The following is a 21,263-nucleotide window of genomic DNA, read 5'->3' as shown; positions in this document are numbered from 1 at the left end:
CGACTGGAATAGCACCCCCTGACCCAAAAAAAACAAGATGTGCAAAGAGTTCAAGAACAGTTTTATATAAAGAGAAGAAAAGAAATCGAAATCAGTGATGTACGGCTTTCTAAAGGAAGTGAAAAGATACTATACAATGCCATGAGGCAATCTTTTGTCTGTGTATCTAAACAGCAAGAGACTAAAAACAGCCTCTTTTATTAGTGTTGACACTGTTCAGCCATAACAGTAACGTCACCGCTAACGTCAGGTGAACTGAACAGCAATTACTGTATACCCTAAGGGGCCAGGGCCACCCTGGGGGCACAAGGGGAAACTAAAACTAGGTGGTTTTATGTTAATGGTTTTAATATTGTGGCTGATTAGTGTTTTTTTTTGCACACGGATATTTTAAGCATGCTGTGCACAAATCTGTTTGTAATTGGTATGGACAAAGTTTTTTTTACTATAAAGTGCAGGATTTGCTTCAATAAATGTTAGTTTGGATTTGTGCACATATCTTGACAGTGGTGAAAAACAAAGCTGCAAATATCACATGCTCATTTATGTTCAGTTAAATCATAAGTCTGGACTGTTAATATGTCTAACTCAGAATTAAACACAAATACTACAGTAGGCTCGTGGTTATGCTCGAAGCTCATAAAAAAGGCTTACAGATCGTAGATGTTAATGAATGCAGCACGGCTCATCTCATTTCCATGGAGGACGTGACACACTGTGGCATTCGTACAGGGTGCATTTTTGGGGGGGTCGCACATATTTCACATGAAAGTATGAAAGCTCCGATGTAGCTCATGAGCAGGACTGAAAAATTATAACCAGTAACTGGTACCCAATTTTAAGAGGGAAACCAGGCACACAGATGTAATTCTTGCACTCCCTGTCTGTGCTCAATTTTTTTCCAAACATACTTTTTGGCTACAGGCACATTTCAGAAAGAAATTAAGATTATAGTGTTTTTTTCCCCCCAATCATGACTGAGTTTTGGATAGGATTATGCCTGCAGTTTTGATGCAAGCATTCATTTTAGCCAGATAGTAATAAAAGCCCAATGGAGGGAAGCAAAAAAAAAAAAAAAAAATCACACCAACACATCCACACACTCTGAACGTACGTATTATAGTGAAGGAGGAGCAGCACACAGGCCAGAAAATGAGGTTGCCAGATGGGTAAGTAGTCACTCTCTCACTTGTTCATTTTCTATAGCACTTATCCTGTACAGTACATGGTCACAGAAAGCCTATCCCAGGAGACATGATCGTGTAACCCAGGACAGGCTGCCAATCCACCACAAAGCACACAAGCACGCACTACAGGGAATTTAGAACACACACACTCTACGCAGACAGACCGGAGGTGGGACTCGAACTCTCGACCCTGGAGGTGCGAGGCCACAGCGCTAAACAGAACGCCACTGTGCCGCCTGGCAGGCCAGCAAATAATTACTGAATTAAATCTAACAAGTGCCCACAAACAAAGGCACAGTCTAAAAGCATGCAGGCAATCATGTATGACTGTGATTTACAGAACAATTTCTATTGTAAGATGTTTTTTTTTTTTTTTTTTGCAAAGATTCGAAAAGGAAAAAACGTATTATTGAGCGGATGATGTCGTAACGGACATCGTTGTAATGTAAATCAGAGATGTGCGTGCACCGCAGTGACCTTGTTTCCCATACAAAAGCTGAGAAAGGGAAGAAGAATGCTTCATGGTAGATTCAGTTCTTTTGTATGTATGTTTTTTTTTTATGTTTTTAGATGGAAGTTTGCTGAAAATCTCTGCTTTAAAAAAAAAAGGCCCCCCACCACACTTTTTTGTACCACCAGCAAAACGTCAATATTTAGTTTTAGTTGTGTGCGTGTGCATCTCATATAAAACTTCGGAAAACAGACCGAAAAAAAGACAGACAGACAGACTATAGGTAAAGTTGCATTGATTTTGTTAAACTTAACAAATCAATTAATCTCCACTCATATAGGCTTCTCTTAAAGTCCAGCTCATAATAAAACCCAATAAGTATGGGAGTAAGTAGATGACTCATTATGACTCATGAGGTCATTACTGCCACAAAACTGCAGCGCTGCTGATATATGACACAGATTTGGGTCACGCTGAGAGGAATGCTGCAATGAAAACCTTTTTAAAATCTGTTCATTAAGACGGATTATTCAGTAAGGGTGACAAAGAAATTGTTACATGCGTTTGGCATGAGGATCAAGGGTTCAATTCTCGCATTGGGTTTGGGTGCATGTTCTCTCCGTGCTTGATGGGTTTCCTCAGAGTACTCCGGTGTCCTCCCACAGCCCAAAGACATGCAGATTACGCCAACTGGCGTTCCCAAATTGCCCGTAGTGTGTGTGTGTGTGCCCTATGATGGACTGGCACCCTGTCCAGGGTGCATCCTGTCTCATGACCCAAGTTTCCTGGCTCCATAGACTCCAGGATCCCTCTAACTCCTGTACAAAATGAATGAATGAATTATTATAAAGTGTTATTCAAAGTCATATAATTTACTAAAGGTTACAAACTGATTAAACGAGGTGTAGTACACTCAGTACTGTACATTTTAATACAGAGTGCTGGAATTCAGCAGAATGGTGAAAAAATAAAAAGACCATGTAAATCCAGCTGAAAATTTGTATAGAGACATGTTGGATATTACAGCGAGAAATCCGTCTGTTCGGCTGCATGCACCATGGTAATGTCTGCACTTGGATGGGTTAAAATAATTAGGTGCTTGTCATGAGAAAGTGGGCTGTGGTGCAATGCTCGTTGAATGCGAGCCCTACAGTAAATTAAATCCAGAAAATGCCAAGTATCCAATTTCTTACCATTGCCATTATGGCCACCCACCCATATCCATTTATCAATTTCACCCAGTGATGGCTCGCTGCAGTATATCACAGCAGTGTCTGGGAGGAATCTGTAAACAGCCTCGGCTCAAAAACTCGTAGCGAGACGGACCTCTTAAGTCACATACTGCTCGTGCACACACAAACACACACACAAACAGCAGGTCTTTAGAAATCTTTCCACATTGCCAGATGTCTGAGGTCTTGCTGTGGTTTTACCAAGTCCGAGAGGTGATTTAAACCCAGTCTGATCTGTTCCCACCCTTATTGATTCTGTCTGTAAATAAATTTAAAACTACTTTAAATCAGTAGGTCAGAAACACGAATATACTGTAATAGTACTGAGGATTGGGTTTTGTTCTCTATTTAGACATTTATATATATATATATACACTGTATATCTGGACATATCGGAGTCATTCTGTAGTTTGCGGGACGTTCCACATGAGACAAAAAGCACAACACTGATGTTCTTTCTCGATAGAACAAATTGTAGTTCAAGTTATCAACTTCCTTCAGTGTAACACATCTGATAGTTGCAAAGCTTAAACATTAACAGTTTTCTTCTCCTCACGGTAAAGGATGGCTTGACTACTCAGTTTGTCAACTGTGTTACTAACAGAACTTCATCCTGCAACTCAAAAATGATTCGTCCCCATGCCAAGTGAGCAACATCAGATGAAGTCACTTTGTTCCGTGGCATACATTGTGATCACACTTGTGCTCCGTTTCTCGCCGCTTCTCCACATTTACGTCAGGATCAGTGCCACAATAAGACCGGTATCTCCTCTTTTGATCTATTAACATAAAACATTCGGAGTTTAAAACTGTGTTGATGAGGAAGAAAGTGAAAGTGGACCCTGATGAATAACGTGTGCCGTCCCATATGATTATTTAAACAGTAATGATGTAGGAATGTACACTACTAGGAAACATAGATAACAATTTCCTTACTTTTTCCCATGATTTCTGTGGTAGGACTCGCCTCGCTGACGAGTTCTCATTTTCATAGCCAGTTTAATTAATATCATGTTTGAACAAATAATTTCAATCAAATCATATCTGTAAACCAGAACAGTGTATGTAACATAGTTGATGGTGAATGAATATACTCAATAGCAAAGAACTATTATAAAAAAAATATATAAAAAAAACGGAGAGAACACATTGTGTGTTAGCAATAAATTGATGTACAAACTCACAAACATTTGAGTTATGAATTTTTAGCAGATACAAATACGAACAAATCACAGTAGTAGCTCCCATCTATTGTACAAAAAATAGACACTGAAGTACGCCAGATACCAACATTTACGACTATATACAATATTTTCAGTGTGTAAGTGAATGTATAAAACGTCCGGTATATGGTATGTGTAAGTGTGTGGGGGTGCGGGAGCATGAGTTTCAATCAATCAGTCCAGGAGCACGATAATAGAAAATGACTGTCCTGTAAAGCTGTTCTGATGGTAAATAATCTGATGGAGTTCACAGTCCAATACATTGGAAAACAGCTGACAGAATAGAGTCCTGGATTCCCCTTGCGATTTAAAGGCGCAGAGACAACAGTTATAGTTCACATAAGGGTAAAACCTTAGACTGTAAGTAACTTTGTTTGCAGTCTAAGGATTAAATCAAGGTTAAATTAAGTTGCTAAAATGATCTGGGCTTTAAGGGTTAAATACACAGGGCTCAATCGAAACAGGATTGAGTCTGGGTTGAATTTGAGTTTATTCAAGATTAAATTAGATAAGAATCTGGATTGCTACATGTTGAAATACATATAATGGTATTAAATAAGGGTTTAGAGTGACATTAAGAGTTTATTAGGATTGCGTCAGAGGTGAATTAGTGATACATCAGAGTTGAATCGTGTTTGCTTTGCTGCATTCCATCCTGCATGTGTAGGGAAAAAAAAATTCTGGTTCGTTCTATTTGGAATTGTCTTACAAAATGCATTCATGATTATTAAGTTCTTCTTTTGGCCATATGATGAAAAGACACGTATGAGCTTTTACTATGTAGATGACTTTAAATGTCTCCAAAGCACCAAAAAACATTTTAAGAAAAAAAAAATATTCTAAAATATTCTGTATTCTATAACACTTAGAAAAATAATGTAGAAGTAGAAAAGAAAAGCATCCATTTCTGAAACCTGCGGCAATTCTTTGATTGGCACCACACGCATTAGCAACAGGAACTTTTATCCACATGCCTCGGTAACGCAGTTAAGATAGTGTGTCGAGCCTTGTACCAAGGTAAGCACATTTATTGTAGTTTGCAGAATAAAAAATAGACTAAAATGTCAAATGAAAAGTGAGGATTTAGGGGATGGACGTATAATAGTACATAAAGTTATAGTGTCCACCGTTCTTCAGAACGGCCCAAATTCATTTCACTTAGGGGCTCTATAGGCAGCAACAATCTTCCTCACTCATCCAACTAGAATGTAACGCATGGCATTTAAGTGACATTTAGTTTAAATGGCGAAGGCTTAAGATAAATGTGTGACAAATGAATGATTTAATTGGTACACTGTACCATGTATTCTGAAAAGCACTGAAAATGCGCAGGGATTTCAGCGTGCTGCATGCCGTGTACTTGTATGCTCGTCTGAAAACTTGAAACAGGCAGGATTTGGAGACTCTTAGAGACAAGAGTGAGCTTTGAACTGAGGTTGAACTGTGTGAGCTGTGTTGGAGGATGTTTTGTCTGCTGATGGTTCAGAATGCTAAAGATTCTTTCAGCACAACCCACAAGCCAGTGAGTATTTAAAAGACGTCTCCCTCTGTGTAACCCATCCGCATCCCTAAATCACAGCTGATAGAACCTAATTTGGCATAATGTTCTTTTACGCCTTAGATCAGTTATGCATAATCATAGAAATGCAAAACTTTAAGGGAGGAGAAAATTATCAAAATTTAATCATATTTTGGCATTTAATTACAGAAGAGCTTTTACGATTAAACCGGCAACTCTGAATGTCTGGAGCTGATATGAATTGTACAGGACAAAGTGAAGCAAATTGAATTTTTCTTTCTTCAACCCACAATTACCAAACAGATATTTACAAGGTGCATTCAAGTCAAACTGGGACTCTTAGCAGGAGTAAAACGTCTACTGTAAATGATGAAAACATTTTTTTAAAAACTCTGTATGTCCGTGAATGTCGATGTGGATAGCCCCACTGCAGGTGGATAGCCCGGTCCTGCGAATATTCAGCAAGTGGAAAACCTAATCCTTGAAAATCGATGTATTTGTATCTGTGGGAACTTGGCTGGGAGTTATTGGCACATTCCCAGTACAGTCTTGATGTTGCTCCAAGCAATTTCCACATGTTTGTGCTGATGAAGGAGTTCCTGGGAGGCCAGCGTAATTGATACACATCTCATTAATGCAATTTATTTAAACAATTAATTTACAATACTGAGTCCAACTCTAAATAATAACTGGAAGTCCAGAGAGGATCTGTGAATTTTATTTTATAAAGGAAACTGGTCCCTTATCGTGAGAGTTGTAGAGGTTCTGTAAGCGTATGAAAACCACTGGTCTAGGAACACAGACTGTCACACACTTTAACACACTAAAATAGGAGTGTGGGGTGTATGAAGAGTAGCCGCTGGCCTCATTGTGTCATAGACTGTGCAGTTTGTACTGTAAGACCTCGGCTGTGTGCAGCAGTGGGTGGGAAGGAGGTGGCCTTGAATAGGAATCAATTATGGCACGTGTGATGGAAAAAAAAAAGCTGGACACAAAGTCAAGGCCATGTCTAAAGGGAGTGTGATAACCTTTACTTGTTCTTGATGCTGAAAGAGAGAGAGAGAGAGAGACCGGATCTCTCATCATCAGTCTTAATTTTATTTTATTTTTTAAAAGAATTGATGTTATGCATCAGCATAACAATCTCAATGTAAAAAAAATATTAGATTTCCTAAAACATAAAAGAAAGAAAGAAATGGCATACTTTGCCACGTGCCACGAACCTTTTAGCCGAGAAGGAGTGGCGACATTGTTCGAACCACTTAAGACACAAATAAAAGGAAACGGAGACGAGTGACTCAGAGTGGTCACGCGATTAGTTTTTTAACAGACAGCTGCTGCTTGGCCTTGGATTAGTTTGTTCTGAAGATCCCCACCCACTGCTGTGTGGGTTCACAAATCCCTCTATTGCAGTACGGGTAATTTAAAACAGGACTGTGTTTTTCTTTACAAATCCTCCGAAATCCTCGTCATACATTTACAAGTGTATATACGAGTACATACACCTCCACACTACTGCGCGACAAAATCACCCAGTCCATCATTTCACAACTTCAAAGGCTTCTGTCAAAAATGCAAATCCTGCTGAAGTTAAAAGAACAACTATGTACTGGTAAGCATGACTAGTCTATGGCGTGATAAAACACAACAGGATGTGCTGTTACCGGTTACAGGAAAATCTAATTAAAGACAATGCCTGATGCGAAGAGGCAGTTAATGTTTCCAGCCCAAAAGGAGATTGTTTTCCAATTAAGTACTTCTTAAATGGTTTTATTTCCTTTATAAGATCCTTTATTTCTCTACATTATCTCCTGATTCACTAATGCACTTATCCCAGGGTTTCACTAGTGCTTGGAAGAGGTGGAACGTAACCGAGTACATTTACTTTGTAACTGAATCCTTCACCTGTACTTCACTTGAGTTCACATGATTTATTAATAGATACTTTTTACGTTTTCTCCACTATATCATCCAAGAAATATCTGTACCCCAACTTAACTACATTTTTTAAATGAGACGCGGTGCTTGTTTTGCGAGATACTTACCGTAAGTAAATTTGCAGGTGAATTCTTTTTTACTTTTCCTCAAGTCTACTTCTAAATGAAGAACTTTCACATTTACTTCAGTAATATTTTCCCCAGGGAATCTTTACATTTACTCAAGTACAGGATGTGTGTACTTTGCCCACCTCTGGTGCTTGGTAGAGAGTTTTCTCTGTACACCAGAGCCATGATCAGTCTAGCAGCTCCACGTTTAAAACACCAGCCTCCTAGGATCTCATTTAAAGGCCCAAACATGTGGAAATGGCTTGGAATGACATCAGGACTCTACAGGTGGCGTGGCAGTAACTCTATGCTGAGTTTCTGTAATGTGCAAGTGGTGCGGTGGGCAGTATGAGGACGTGCAGCGACTTGCAAAAACAGAAAGCCTTCTGGTGAGAAGGGGCAAATGGGAGTTCCTGGGAGGGCCAGTGTTTTAGATGTGAACTTCCGGCATACTGAGATGGTACCATCTTGATGGTATCCAAACACTGATATGAATCAATTAAAAGTCCCGGTTTGACTTGAACACTCCTCATATAAACAGTCACTTTTTCCTCTTGATTTTTATGGACGGTAACAAGCCCAAAAAAAGATCCTGCATAATTTGCTATTCTCCTATGGAACTAGAAAATGCTAAATCCCCTGCAGAAAAAGTGCCGACACTGGAGACTCCTTTAACAAGCACCTCTTTACAGAACGTTTCACTATATAAATGATAACAAAAAGATTTTTCTTTGTTAAATAACACTGCTTTAAATGTTTCTTTATTACTTGTTTATGTTGAGAGTCTGCTGCACTGTGAATGAGCTGAGACAGTAGAAATAATAATGTATTAAACTGTAAAACACCCACAGTACTGGCAGAACAGAGGTGTAGATGAGTTTGAGAAAACTAATCAACACCCTCAGACAATGAAAATCGCGTATTTAAAAGAACTGTGGTATAATTCATGACATCTAATTTCTTTGCAAAACTCACCCCATAGCCCTCGTAATAAACATTATTAACTTTCATTATTTTCTTCCAAGCAGTCTATAAACGTACCATCCTGCAGCTGTAATGGAAAACTTTTCACTCTATTATACTGTAGCTTCAGATTTTGTATTCTTATTGATCGATCTTTCTTCTTTCTTTCGTGACCCAGCCCGCCTGACCTTGAATCAAATCCTGGTTTTACATTTTAACATCTTTCAGCTGGAGTGTTGACTTGAATAGTGTATTTTTCCCCCCATACACTTTGCCTTCTTCCTCTGGGTTTGGAACCCTAGGGACGTCAGTGTAATCTACAGCGTCACACTTCGGGGCAGCTTGAGGCTGAAATGCTTTGCTGTGATAGAATGGATCTTGCAGGTTTCGTCTCGGCTTAATTAAGAGGCACTCAATATGCACGAAATAATCACAGTTCTTAACGTAGCTGCTGTTTCTGACCCTGAATCATATTGGATCAGAAGTGGCTTTGGGAGGGGAACCGATCATGTATTGATCGCTGATGCTCGTCAGTCAGCTACTAATTTAACCGCTCGTCAATGTATTGATGAGGATAGGGTATGGGGTACGGTTTTAAACATCGTCCTTGGAGGATGGCAGGAAATGGATCCATTTTTAATAGATGAGACTCAAACTAAAGCAACACGTGATATGTTTACAGGATATAACCAATTTATTCCAGATTTCCACTTTACTGTTATAATAACCTTCACTCTTCTGAAACGCTTTCCACTAGATTTTGGAGCATCACTATGGGAAATTTGTTCCAGTCCCTACACATGTCTCTTTATTTGTGTACGAGGACGCAGTCATGCTGGAACAGGGTTTGGTTGCTTAGTTCCAGTGAAGGAAATTCTAATTCTATGGCATACTACAATGACATCACATATTTACATAAACGACTTCAAGGTATGTTTGAGGGTGTATTGTTTGTCTTCGTCTCATTAATACTCTGCTAAAGATGTTGTGTGTGTGTGGACATGTTCCCCACCCAGAAAGTATCCTCGCCTCCCACCTGGTATTCCCGGATACCATGTTTGACCCTGACCAGGATAAAGATAAATAAAGGAACGCAGACTTGTTATTTGCATCACTGGCATGAATCTTTTCGCAGACATAAAATCGTTCCTGCCTGTGGTTTATGCAGTGCGTAAAGTGAGCTCCACGGCAATTAAATTAAGAGGGGAGGCTGCTGGAGAAGCTTGAGATAATGTAGCTCTCTTTCTCCCACTGAGTACAATATGCTACACGCAGACTGAGCTCGGTTTAGAATTTGAGAGCTCATCCTAAGAGCTGCACAAGCACTTTTGCCGGGACCAATTGGTATCACTCTAGTCAGATAATCTCATTGTAATAGTGCAGTATCTGACTGGGAGCCTCTCCTGGAGAGCTGATAAATCATTCCCTGTCTGTTAATTACTGAGCTCACGGGCGTGGCACATCTGTCCCCTGCTTTACAGCAGGCACCGTGGGGTTCCTTGGAGAATTTAAAGCTATAATCAAAACTTCTCTGGGATAAATCCTTGTCTTTTTTATTCCATATAGTGATCCAACAATATGCTTAAGTTTTTTTTTTTTATCTATTGATTTAGCATAGGCCGCACAGTGGCTTGATAATTAGCACTAAGGCCATGCATCTCTAGGTTCCGGGTTCCATTCCCACCTCGGGATCTCTGTGGAAGGAGTTTGCATGTGCTTGGTGGGTTTCCTCCGGGTACTCTGGTTTCCTCCTGCAGTCCGAAGACATGCAGTGTAGGCTAACTTGTGTTCTCATATTGCCTGTAGTGTGCGCTGCAATGGATTGGCACCCCGTCCAGGATGACCCCGCCTCGTGCCCCAAGTCTTCTCCAGGCCACCTGCAACCCAGTCCACAGGATAAAGCAATATAGACGATGAGTGAGAGTGATTTAGCTTAAATGTTGAAGTAGCACATGTTCTGCTCTCAACCGATACCAGATTAATGATTTTTTTTTTTACCCAAACAATATATTGCTTTTCCTGGGCAATTTGCTGCTCCTAGTACTGCTCCAGCACCAGCTGTGATATTCCTTTTTTTAGTATCCTATTCGACAAACAGCATTAAGCACATAGTTGGTCTGAACATTTCCTTCACCGAGATCCTAAAACAGGCCTTTTTTTTTATGTCGTAAATAAAAAATTAGCCTGATTCTGCAAGAAATTATAAACCTACAGTACACTGCCTCTATCATTAGCAACACGGCTAATTCACATCACGTTTTGTGGAGCTGACAAAATCATACTGTATGCAAAATGGTATGCCTGACATTCAATGTCTATTCTAATTGTGTATATGCAAACAAAAACAACATATGTCATGTAGGGTATTATAGTTCTCCCTGTGCACTAAAATGGTGTTTCACTAATTAGTCCAAGGCTGAAGAGCCGTGCTAATTAACTGAAAAAAAATAGTGAAAAACTGCATACGTGACCACAGTTTTCAGTCTTTGGGTCATCTCCAGACCTAAACCCCAGGTCACAGTGGTGAAGTAGTCAGTACCAGTCAAGAAGACTTCCTCTGTGAATAATTTTTAGGAAGCTCTCAAACCCTGTTGTTTATGTAGACAAAGTGTTAATTGCTGGAGACTTTCATATTAATTTTGAGAATCCAGAGGAACCCTCTAAGAACAGCGTTTATGTCCATACTGGATTCAGTAGGAGTAAATCAGCGTGTAGTAGGACCCACTCATAAAGCAGGTCACACTTTAGATTTAATATTATTATAAGAAATATAACTACAATTCCACTGTCTGGAGCTATCTCAGATCACTGTCTTGTCTCGATTAAAGTGTCTCATAGTAATAATGTACGCACAGCGCCGTGCTACCACTTTAAATGTACATTCACATCAACTACCACATATAGACAGTTGGAGGACCTTTAAGGGAGAAGCTGGCCTGTTATCAATAATCTCCCAGAGTTATCAACTTTGATTGGATCGCCATCTGACTCCACAGAACTCGATCAGGCGACTGAATATTTAGAGTCAACATTTCGTTATACCTTAGATAATGTAGCTCCAGTTAAAAGGAAAATGATTAGAGATAAGAAACTCGCTCCTTAGTATAATGACTACACACGCACTTTAAAACAAACCGCTCGGAAATTAGAACGCAAATGGCGTCAAACTAAATTGTTAATATTCCAAATAAAACGGAAGGAGAGCATCCTGAACTATAGAAAAGCTCTTTGTGATGCTAGATCATTGGATCTCTCAACTCTTATAGAAAATAAATAAAATAATCCTAAATTTCTATTTAATATCGTAGCTAAATTAACTAGAAACAACAACATACGTAGTGATGACTTCATGAACTTTTTCAATAACAAAAATATAAATATTAGGTAAAAAAATCTATGCTTTGAACCCAGATAATTTAATTGATACAGATGATAAACTAACCACACCACATCAGAACCTAGAATACTTAACTCCCTTTAAAGAGAGGAAACTAATTTCACTCATCTCTTCTTCAAAATCTTCAACCTGTATATTACATCCTAAACTGATTTAGGCGTCATCACAGCACAGAGACAGCACTTGTTAAAGTAGTAAATGACCTCCTATTGGCCTCTGATCAGGGTTGCGTCACTATACTTGTGTTACTCGACCTGAGTGCAGCTTTTGACACTATTGATCATAGCGTCTGACTCGTCCTGGTGTCCTGCTTCTGGTTGGACTGGGGACGGTTCCACTTTCCACAAAGACGGTCCTGTCCTCGGCTGATGCAGACAGCTGTTCTCTGTGGACTTGTGACTTCAGTCGCTCGATAGTTCAGAACTGGAGTTTCTTACAGTCTACCCGAGCCTCCAAGAACGAACTGGACTCCGTTTTAACTTAAACACATCTTCTGTTATACTGAACTTTCACACGGCTCACACAGTAGAGACTACCGCTTCACACAAATGAGAATGGGTTCCCTGTTGACTCTGGTTCCTCTCAAGGTTTCTTCTAGGGATGCACCGAAATGAAAATTCTGGGCCGAAAACGAAACCGAAATTTTTGGATGCACTTGGCCGAAAACCGATACCGAAACCGAAAATGGCTTCATTAAAAAACATGTTTAAAATATTTTCTTTTTGTTTGTATTAAAAAAACTACAAATTAATTAAGCAATCAAACTTTTATTGATAATAAATAACAGTAATAAGGCTGTTTAACAATAACAAAACTAAATAAAATTTCTTTCTGTAACATATTGCAACTTTGCTGTCCTCATCTGAAACTTTGAAGTGCTTCCAAACCGCCGACATACTACGTGTTTGATGCGTAATGACAGCGCGAACGAGACGGGAGGATGGGAGAGGTGTGGCGACAATTTCGGCTTTTATTTTCGGCGCTTTCTTACGTTTCGGCTGAAACCGATAATGCTATTTCGGCCGAAAATTTTCGGCGGCCGAAATTTCAGTGCATCCCTAGTTTCTTCCTATTACCATCTCGGAGTCTTTCCTTGCCACTGTCGCCGTCGTCTTGCTCATCAGGGACAGTCTTATCATTTTGATTTATACACGTTCACATTACACGACAATGTCAATTGATAAAAGTGCTATACAAATAAAATAAAATTGAACTGAACTGAAGCAATCAGGCACACATGGATTGAGTGACTTTTTGACTCTACGCCCAGCCGGATCAATCTGGTTTAGAAGAATGAAGGATGTCATACTAAGTATTGATTGTAGTATAGTAATTACATCGCAGAAAATATCAAAATATTCTTATAATCTTAATTGGCCTCATTTAAAAAAATTTGAGATCATTAAAACACTGATTTTCCTTTTTTGTTCCAATACTTTTGGCCTACTGTATATTGTGTACTTAAAGCAGTTATTTTTTAACATTAACATTGAACATAGTCACACTGTATAAGATGATATTTATTATTTATTATCTCAATAAAATATTGGCTTGAGTGTCAGATTATATGATGCACATCCTTTAACAACAGATAAGCCATTGAAGAAAATTACTTTATTCTGGTTACATCATTAATCACAGGCTGAAATGATGACATAAGTTATACACAGAACTATTCTTCAGAAGGAGCTTGAGGAAATTAGGCTATTTTTCTGTTAATTAATTCACATTTCACTGCATTCGCAGCGGTCTGATGAATTTCACATAGACCCATGTTCCTCTACTCGCATTTCACAGAACTTCAATTCGTGTCCAATAAATAATTTTACTGTAAGTGATTTTGTATAAAATAGCAAAATTAGACAGGGTAACGAATATGCACGTAGCTGTAGTTTTTGCATAGGCATATGAATGAGCCGTACTGTAGAACAGCACTTGGTGTGTACATAACGCTGAAGTATTTTGCACAGAATGCAGTCTAATAATGCCTGAAAATGAGCACAAACTACCAAATGTGTCTGCCGTAGCATGTTCAGGATGTATGTACGCTTATTATATTTGTACCCATTTATTTAACCTCTCTTATGTAATACAATTATTATTTATAAATATAAATCACACCAAATACAGTTAATTTAGTTAAAGCACTAACTTACCAAAAAAAACCTTTTAGGAATGTATTCTAAGTAATATATTTTATCACAGGTATCTCGGCATACAAATTTAATCCAATCCGGTGGCGAGTACTTGAGACAAAAATTCATATTGCAAAATGCGTTTTCCTATAGCAAGTAATCCAAATGCAGATAATCTGTTCCAGCCACGCAAAAATATTACCAATATTACTAATATTAACACTAAAATTATATTTTTGCACATAAAAACAATCAAAACATTTAGTAAGACATGTAAATGAAGTAAAATATTTATTAAATATACATTAAACCTCACTTAACCTTAATTCAGAATTCATCTTATCTTAAAAATATGTTAACTTTAAATGAGTTTCAAGCGGCTCCAGGATGTGCGAGTAACTAAGCTGGTTTTTGGTTCATTAACTTACAGTAGAATCACGTTTATGCCGAGGCAAACATCTGGCTAAACTTCAGTACTTAAGGCGACATTTTATGGGGCGGGGCATTCGTGATCCATCCAAAATAAAGCGAGACGCTTATGAGCAGGTAAATTCCCTATGTGTAATATTTCCAGCGGTTCCCGGATAATAGTTCTGATAATTGATTCTTTTTGTTTTTCACATTACACGAAAAGAGAATTCATAACATATTTTAAAGTGCTGTGCACACATAAACCTTCTGAGCCCCAATCTCTAAGAGTCCAATTTTCTTACGATTGTTTTTTTTATTGACACCTAATAAGTTGTTCAGTGGCTTTCAAACACTAAGCAGTTTAGCAAAGGCAAACATCCTTATATAAGGATCTTACGAGGACATACACGCAATGTAATTGTTAGAAAATATGATGTCCTCAGTGTGGTCTCATGAGGCAATGACAAATGGGCTAACGACAGCAGAAAACCACATGGTGTTGCACTTCTGTCATCGAGGACAGGAATCTAAGGCTGTAGTAGACATAAATTCCCCAAAACTGGACAGGTAAAAAAAAAAAAACGTGATTTTTACCTGCTCTGTTTCTGTGCCTCAGATATAGAAAGGGACAGTAGAATCTAAGTACGGTATACTAAACCCAACAGCAAACCCACAATCCATAAGATGTCCATTATTTTCCAATATTTTAATGGTTAATGATTTAGTTATAAGACTAGTTATGAGGCAGCTTTAGACAGGCTACAATGCATGTCTGCTAATGGTACACTTTGTCCTGTTGCATTAATGACCACTAACAGATAAGAGGTTGTGCTCAGTCTATACACACTCATTTGTGCCACTCATTGTCTTTCCGCAGGTCAGTCCTCGCAGAAGCTCACAGACCTTGCAGAACTTTGGGCGGTCACTCGCAGCGGCTCACAGTGTCTGGCTCACGGATTTTATAAGTTGTCTGAATAACGGATTTAATTTTTAAAAATATAACTAAATAACTGAGTACTTAAATGGCGGACCTAACGCGTTAGATTACTCGTTACATCAAAATCGTTACATCGTTACACCCAACACTGAAACCGTGGAAGAAATGTAGTAGAAAAAAATCATGAATGGAGATCACTTAAAGACTTAATAATTATTTAAAAAAAAAAAAATGAATAAACAATCAACAGTAAAACCATAGCTACTGTATATTCAATAGAGAAAGTAAGAGCATTTCCATGCACAAATAATTAGGACTAAACAGCTAAGTGGTTAATAAGAACAAAAAGTTTGATAGGGAGTATAAAGATTCTAGACTTTAGAACAGTCAAAAAAGGTCATGTGGTCTGATGAGTTAAGACTGACCCTATTCTGGTGTAGTTAATCTTAGTAATTAGTGCCTCAGGGTAAGAAGGAAAGCACATGAAGCGATGCACCCATCATGCATAGCGACCACTGTACAAGCCTCTAGAGACAATATTATGATTTAGGGTTACTTCAGTTGGTCAGGTCTAGACTCAGCTATGCTTTGTGGCAATAAAATGAAGTCAGCTGACGACCTGAATGTACTGAATCACCAGGTTACTGCAAAACTGGAGTTTTTCTTCCCTGACAACACAGGCATATTCCATGACGTAAATTGTGAAGGAAAGGTCCTGGGAGCCTGAGGCATCATTTTCACACATGACCTGGCCACCATGTGTCATTTAATCAAAGCTAAAAATGACTGAATACAGTTTGAAATACTTTGGCTCAAAGACCCAGGCTATACATACACACACATACTGTACAGTACAAGAAGGAAAAAGACTCTTATAGTTTAGTAATAAAATGTATGCACCAAAATGTGTTCGATCGTTATTATTAATACATTACTTACTTAGACATTCTTTGGCAGTTTTAAGAGCGACAAATTGATAGTAGGTGAAGATAGAAATAGGTGTGGAATGAGAGATTTGAAAACAACTGAAAAAGTTGCTTTTTTCTTGTTTTAGAAGCCTTAAAGTAAATAACTTAATAAATCTGTATAAATAATCAAATAAATATTAGTTAATGTTAATTAGTTAATTAAATTAATGTTAACAATAACCACAAAAAACTACTGTAATAAATATCACCTGTGCAGCCAATTCAAGTACTTCATCATCACATGCATCAGTTTATATCATTATTAGTTTGTAATGTGGTGAGACATTTACCTTATGCTGATAAAAAAATAATAATATAAAAAAATGCATGTGATGATAAAGTATTATATAAAGAGAAAAAAAATTATATTCAGAGACCATCAAAGGGAGGCAATCAGAAACAGGTCTGCCCCCCCCCCCAATTCTGATTGGCTGGAATAGTTATTGATTGACGCACCGTGAATAAGAATAATAAGTGGAATCAAAGGAGTGATTGAGTTGAGAGAATGACAGAATCGTTCACTAATTTCCGGCCTGCTTGTTGTCAAGCAAATACAAACGTGAATGCAGCGTGATCTGAATGCTGGGAGATACATGCATGTGAATCGCCGTCGTTCAGAAATGAGATTGCATGTACGCATGGATGAATCTAAATCGTGATTTCTTTTTTTTAATTTTTCATGAAGCCAAAAACTTGTCAGGTAATAGTAGAAAGTGGTCTTTTCTCTTGGACAGTCCACCCTCAAAATAAATAGCCTCCTTTAAAATGAGGAACGTCTTTTTCACTATCAGGCATGCATAAAGATGAGTGTAGTCCAACATAAAAAGCAGGAAACAAACAGTAGTTTGTTAAGGTATATACAATTCATCATGAAACTATGGAAGTCTATTTACTTCATCGCAGCAATGAGCTCAACTCAAAATTTTTGAAACCGATCTGTTCGATCATTCAACGCCACTTATATAACCTACACAGCAACTGTATTAGGGTTTATGTCGATCTACAGTACACGACCCATCTATGATCAGGCTTTATGATCTGAAACAAACCGAGAACATTCCTGTGATCATGGAAGCATTGATCCTTGGGAGAACAAGTTGAAACTTTAGACAATACGAAACCACACGGATGGAGGAGAAGCCCTCCGGACATTATCGAGTTGTTTCTTTAGTTCCCTTCCACTGAGTGCTTACACGGGTTCGGTCAATAGTAATTGATTTGATTCTCTCATCACTGGTCTAGCTTTTCTCTAACAGTCGGAACAATGCTCCTTTAGATTTAATTATACGGAGCTGCTTTTACAATTCATACAAATTAAAGTTGCCAATTTCGAGGAAAGAAATGCAGCAATATTGCACATTTAAAAAATGACTTTTTTCATGTTTGATTTCCTTACAGGATGCTGCGGGTGAACATCAGCATACAGTGGAACATGGAATAAACGGTGTGGAATCCTGCATATTGCATTTTAGCTTGAAGACTTTTCAGTTTGGGCTGATAATTGAAAAGTTCAAGATGACTGGAAAGACTGTCATCAACCAAATACCCATTCCTTACACCTACGGTGAGCAGAAAAGCATCTCAGAATGTATAACACGTCAAACTTTGCTTCAACAGCAAATAGGCTGAGCAGAAGAACGTTCAAGCTTCTACCTAATGATTAGAAGAAGAAACTTGTTTCCTTTTTTCATTACTTTTTGAAAGTACACAATTGTAGATGGTTTGGCTTTTTTTGTAAAGCCTTAGCACTGACCCAAATTTTTGAGAATAAGAAAGAGAGATAAAGGAGCAAAGAAAAGACATCCTTACATAAATGCGTGTGTATGACTCCCATGTGCAGCTCAAAAGTAGAGTAATAATATTTTCTCATAGCGCTCCACTTGCAGTTACTGCCTGCTCAGCGTGGAAACGCTGAAAACCAAGCTCTGCTTCTAACGGCCCAGCAGGAAAGACGTCATGTGATATGGCCCGCTAGACATGCTATATAATGATACACGCTGCTAAACATTAAGTTGATCAAGATGTTACCGTAAGTTCTGACACTACACAGGATGAGCTATGGATTTAGTTCGGTTTAATTTAATTATTAGGGACCGGTTTGCAAAAAGCAGCATATGGTGTTACTGCACTGGGAGTCACCTGCGCAATAAGCAGTGATGAGGAACTCATTACTTAGAGAGGCAAAGCAAGAAAATGACATTCTGCTTAGTATAGCATACTGTATAAATTAATGCTCGCTGAAAGTTGGACAAACCTGGAGCCTGTTCATGAATCGTCTCTGTGAGGTACTGTAGGTGCAGCAGGAGCAGCAGACCTCCGGCGCTGAACAGCAGCAGGAACAAGAACATGTACGGCAGCCTCATGGTGGCCAGGCGCAGACACCTCCTGCCTCGGTCTATCACCTTACACTCCATGGCCTACTGAGTACGGCCCTAAGTCTCGAGCCTACAGTACAAACACACAGAGACAAACACACACAATGCTTTCATTGAGAAAAAAAAAACGCAGCGGTGTATAAAATTTAAAGTAAAGCGACTCAGCATGGCACACATGGTATAATGGATTAGTTTTTACTATGAACTCTCCGGAGATGTGAATAAATAATCTCCAAAACAATTCATTATCATCAAGAGTACACAAAACAATGCATGCTCTAAATAAAGAGCCTCCCTATAAAAATAGACAATGAGCCATATTTTGCTAGGCTCCTCTTCTTTTTTTCTGTCCCTAAACCCCAGATTCAGAAATCCTAAAATGGTCAGCTGACACAAGCAACCCAAAAAGTCATGATCGGATTGCGGCCTTCATGTCTAAAAGACCGGCCTCACAGGAATTCCTTTAATGGCTCAAACATGTGGAAGTGAAGTCAGGACTGTATGGAGGATGTGACCAGCCGAGTTCCTGTAATGTGCAAGTGGCGCTGGTGGACGCTTGTGTGTCCAGTTCACACGGACGGATGTGTCTCTTCTGCAAGTTGGCAACAAATTATCCGTCAGTTTAAGTCAAGGTCAGGCGTTTCTCTCCCTGAAACTTCACAAGAACCATCGCACCGTGCTCCAAGCCACCTTGTCTGGGACCAGCATTCACAGACGTACAGGCACCATCAAAAATAGACTTAAAACGTCAACCTTAATTCATGAACTTATATAGTATCTAAGCGTTTGGCACTGAAACACATCCCCAAGCAGGGATGTAACTGAATACAGATACAGGTGGCATATTTCTTCTCTTAGCTTGTGGTAGAGTTTCACATGGGATCTGGTTGAGACTAGAGGTGGACAACCAGACTGGGATCTCTCATGACATTACAAAAATGTTGTCAGCCAAAACACACACACACACACATATATATATATATATATATACACACACACTGTAAATTGTGTGTGTCAAAGAAGCTACTTCTGAAGTCTATGCAACATGAAAGTGAGCAATCGGGTTTCCCTAAAAATTTCAAGTTGGTATTGTAGTTTCAGCTGTTTTGGAGAGATGATTTTATACATGCCCCAAAATGGGCATTTTTCCATTTTATATTGTCTCACCTCAAACAATTTTGATTAAAATAGCTAATTATTCATATTTCATATATCGTTGGTGGATGATTCTAGAAGCATTTGTAAAATGTTGCATTCTGTGCAATATTTAGAATTTTTGAGGACCCCCCCCCCCCAAAATAACTAACAGTGGTTTTGTTTAAATGCTCCAAATTAGACACACACCTTAAGTTATGTGGCCATAAATCATCAAAAACTATATTTTATTAAGTTAAAATTCCTTTTTGTAGTTCCAGGCCTACCTAAGTGCTTTGCATGAGAAAGATTGTTTTTGGTAAAAGCTAAAAAAGCAAAAAATCTGTAGTGTCCATAACCATGTCAAATTCATGTTGCAATATCTTAATTTTGCAATTTATAATAATAATAATAATAATAATAATATAAACCTGAAAAAGTGTATCTTTTTATATAAGTTTAATCTAAATGACAATTAAGATCATTGAAAGATCTGAATTGGAAAAAGTCACCACATACTGTATAAGGGCATAAAATTGTATTTAATGTGTTTTTTAAAGCTGATAAAAAAATGTATGTGCATGCATATTTACAAAAAACTAAGCATTGATCAAGTGATAAGAAGCATTAAGTATTTTGAAAAATATTATATTATAAAAAATCTGAAAATTCACTTTTTCATCTACAGTAGGTGAGGCCCTTTTTAGCACCAATACCGTGTTTTGGCTGCGTGCTAACATGAAACTCAGGACAGAGACAGCATTCATTTCTAAAATGAAGGCTCACAATCTTTTTTTTCCGCTCTAGTAGCTTGATCGGAACAGTGCTTTACTGAGCTAAAAATAAAATGATAATCATATTGTATGTCACAAAACTAATTTAAATGTCACAAGGGAAGTATAGAGCCAGCACTCCCTAATTCATGAAGCAAATGCTCTGTACATGTGCACAGGGCAGAATCTTTTCCAAAAAATAATAATTTTTATTAGTAAGTTGAATAAACATGTTTAAAAAATAATCTTTACCAAAAAAATAAAAAAAAAAAATCATATGGTCTCTATGACAAAATTCTGCTTAAAGCCTGTGTAGCGGGTGGGGGTGGGGTTTAAAAGGAGTATGGGGGGGGGGGGGGGGAGTGACCTAATTAATGCTGCACACCGGTCTTTCATGCATACGTACTGTAACATGCTCATGTGCTCTCTCGCCATCATTACTCAGGGATAGGATGTGTGTGTAACACTGAACCAAACTGATCAACTACAAAAAGCAGTAATTTTTTTATTTAT

The 21,263-nt window shown here is 38.3% G+C and overlaps 1 protein-coding gene across 3 annotated transcripts in view; it reads right to left on the bottom strand.

Annotated features, from left to right (window-relative positions):
- si:ch211-269c21.2 (carbohydrate sulfotransferase 8) overlaps window positions 1–21,263 on the bottom strand; it is a 66,846-nt gene that overhangs the window by 16,702 nt on the left and 28,881 nt on the right. For all 3 annotated transcript variants that reach the window (XM_053505227.1, XM_053505230.1, XM_053505229.1), the window contains exon 2: window positions 18,723–18,913. In XM_053505227.1, coding sequence (XP_053361202.1) covers window positions 18,723–18,882 — 160 coding nt within the window. In that variant the 5' untranslated portion in view covers window positions 18,883–18,913. The remainder of the gene's footprint in view (window positions 1–18,722; window positions 18,914–21,263) is intronic.

This window comes from Clarias gariepinus, chromosome 10, assembly GCF_024256425.1.
Source record: "Clarias gariepinus isolate MV-2021 ecotype Netherlands chromosome 10, CGAR_prim_01v2, whole genome shotgun sequence".
NCBI classification, from domain to species: Eukaryota; Metazoa; Chordata; class Actinopteri; order Siluriformes; family Clariidae; genus Clarias; species Clarias gariepinus.
This window is presented reverse-complemented; position numbering and strand designations above follow the sequence as displayed.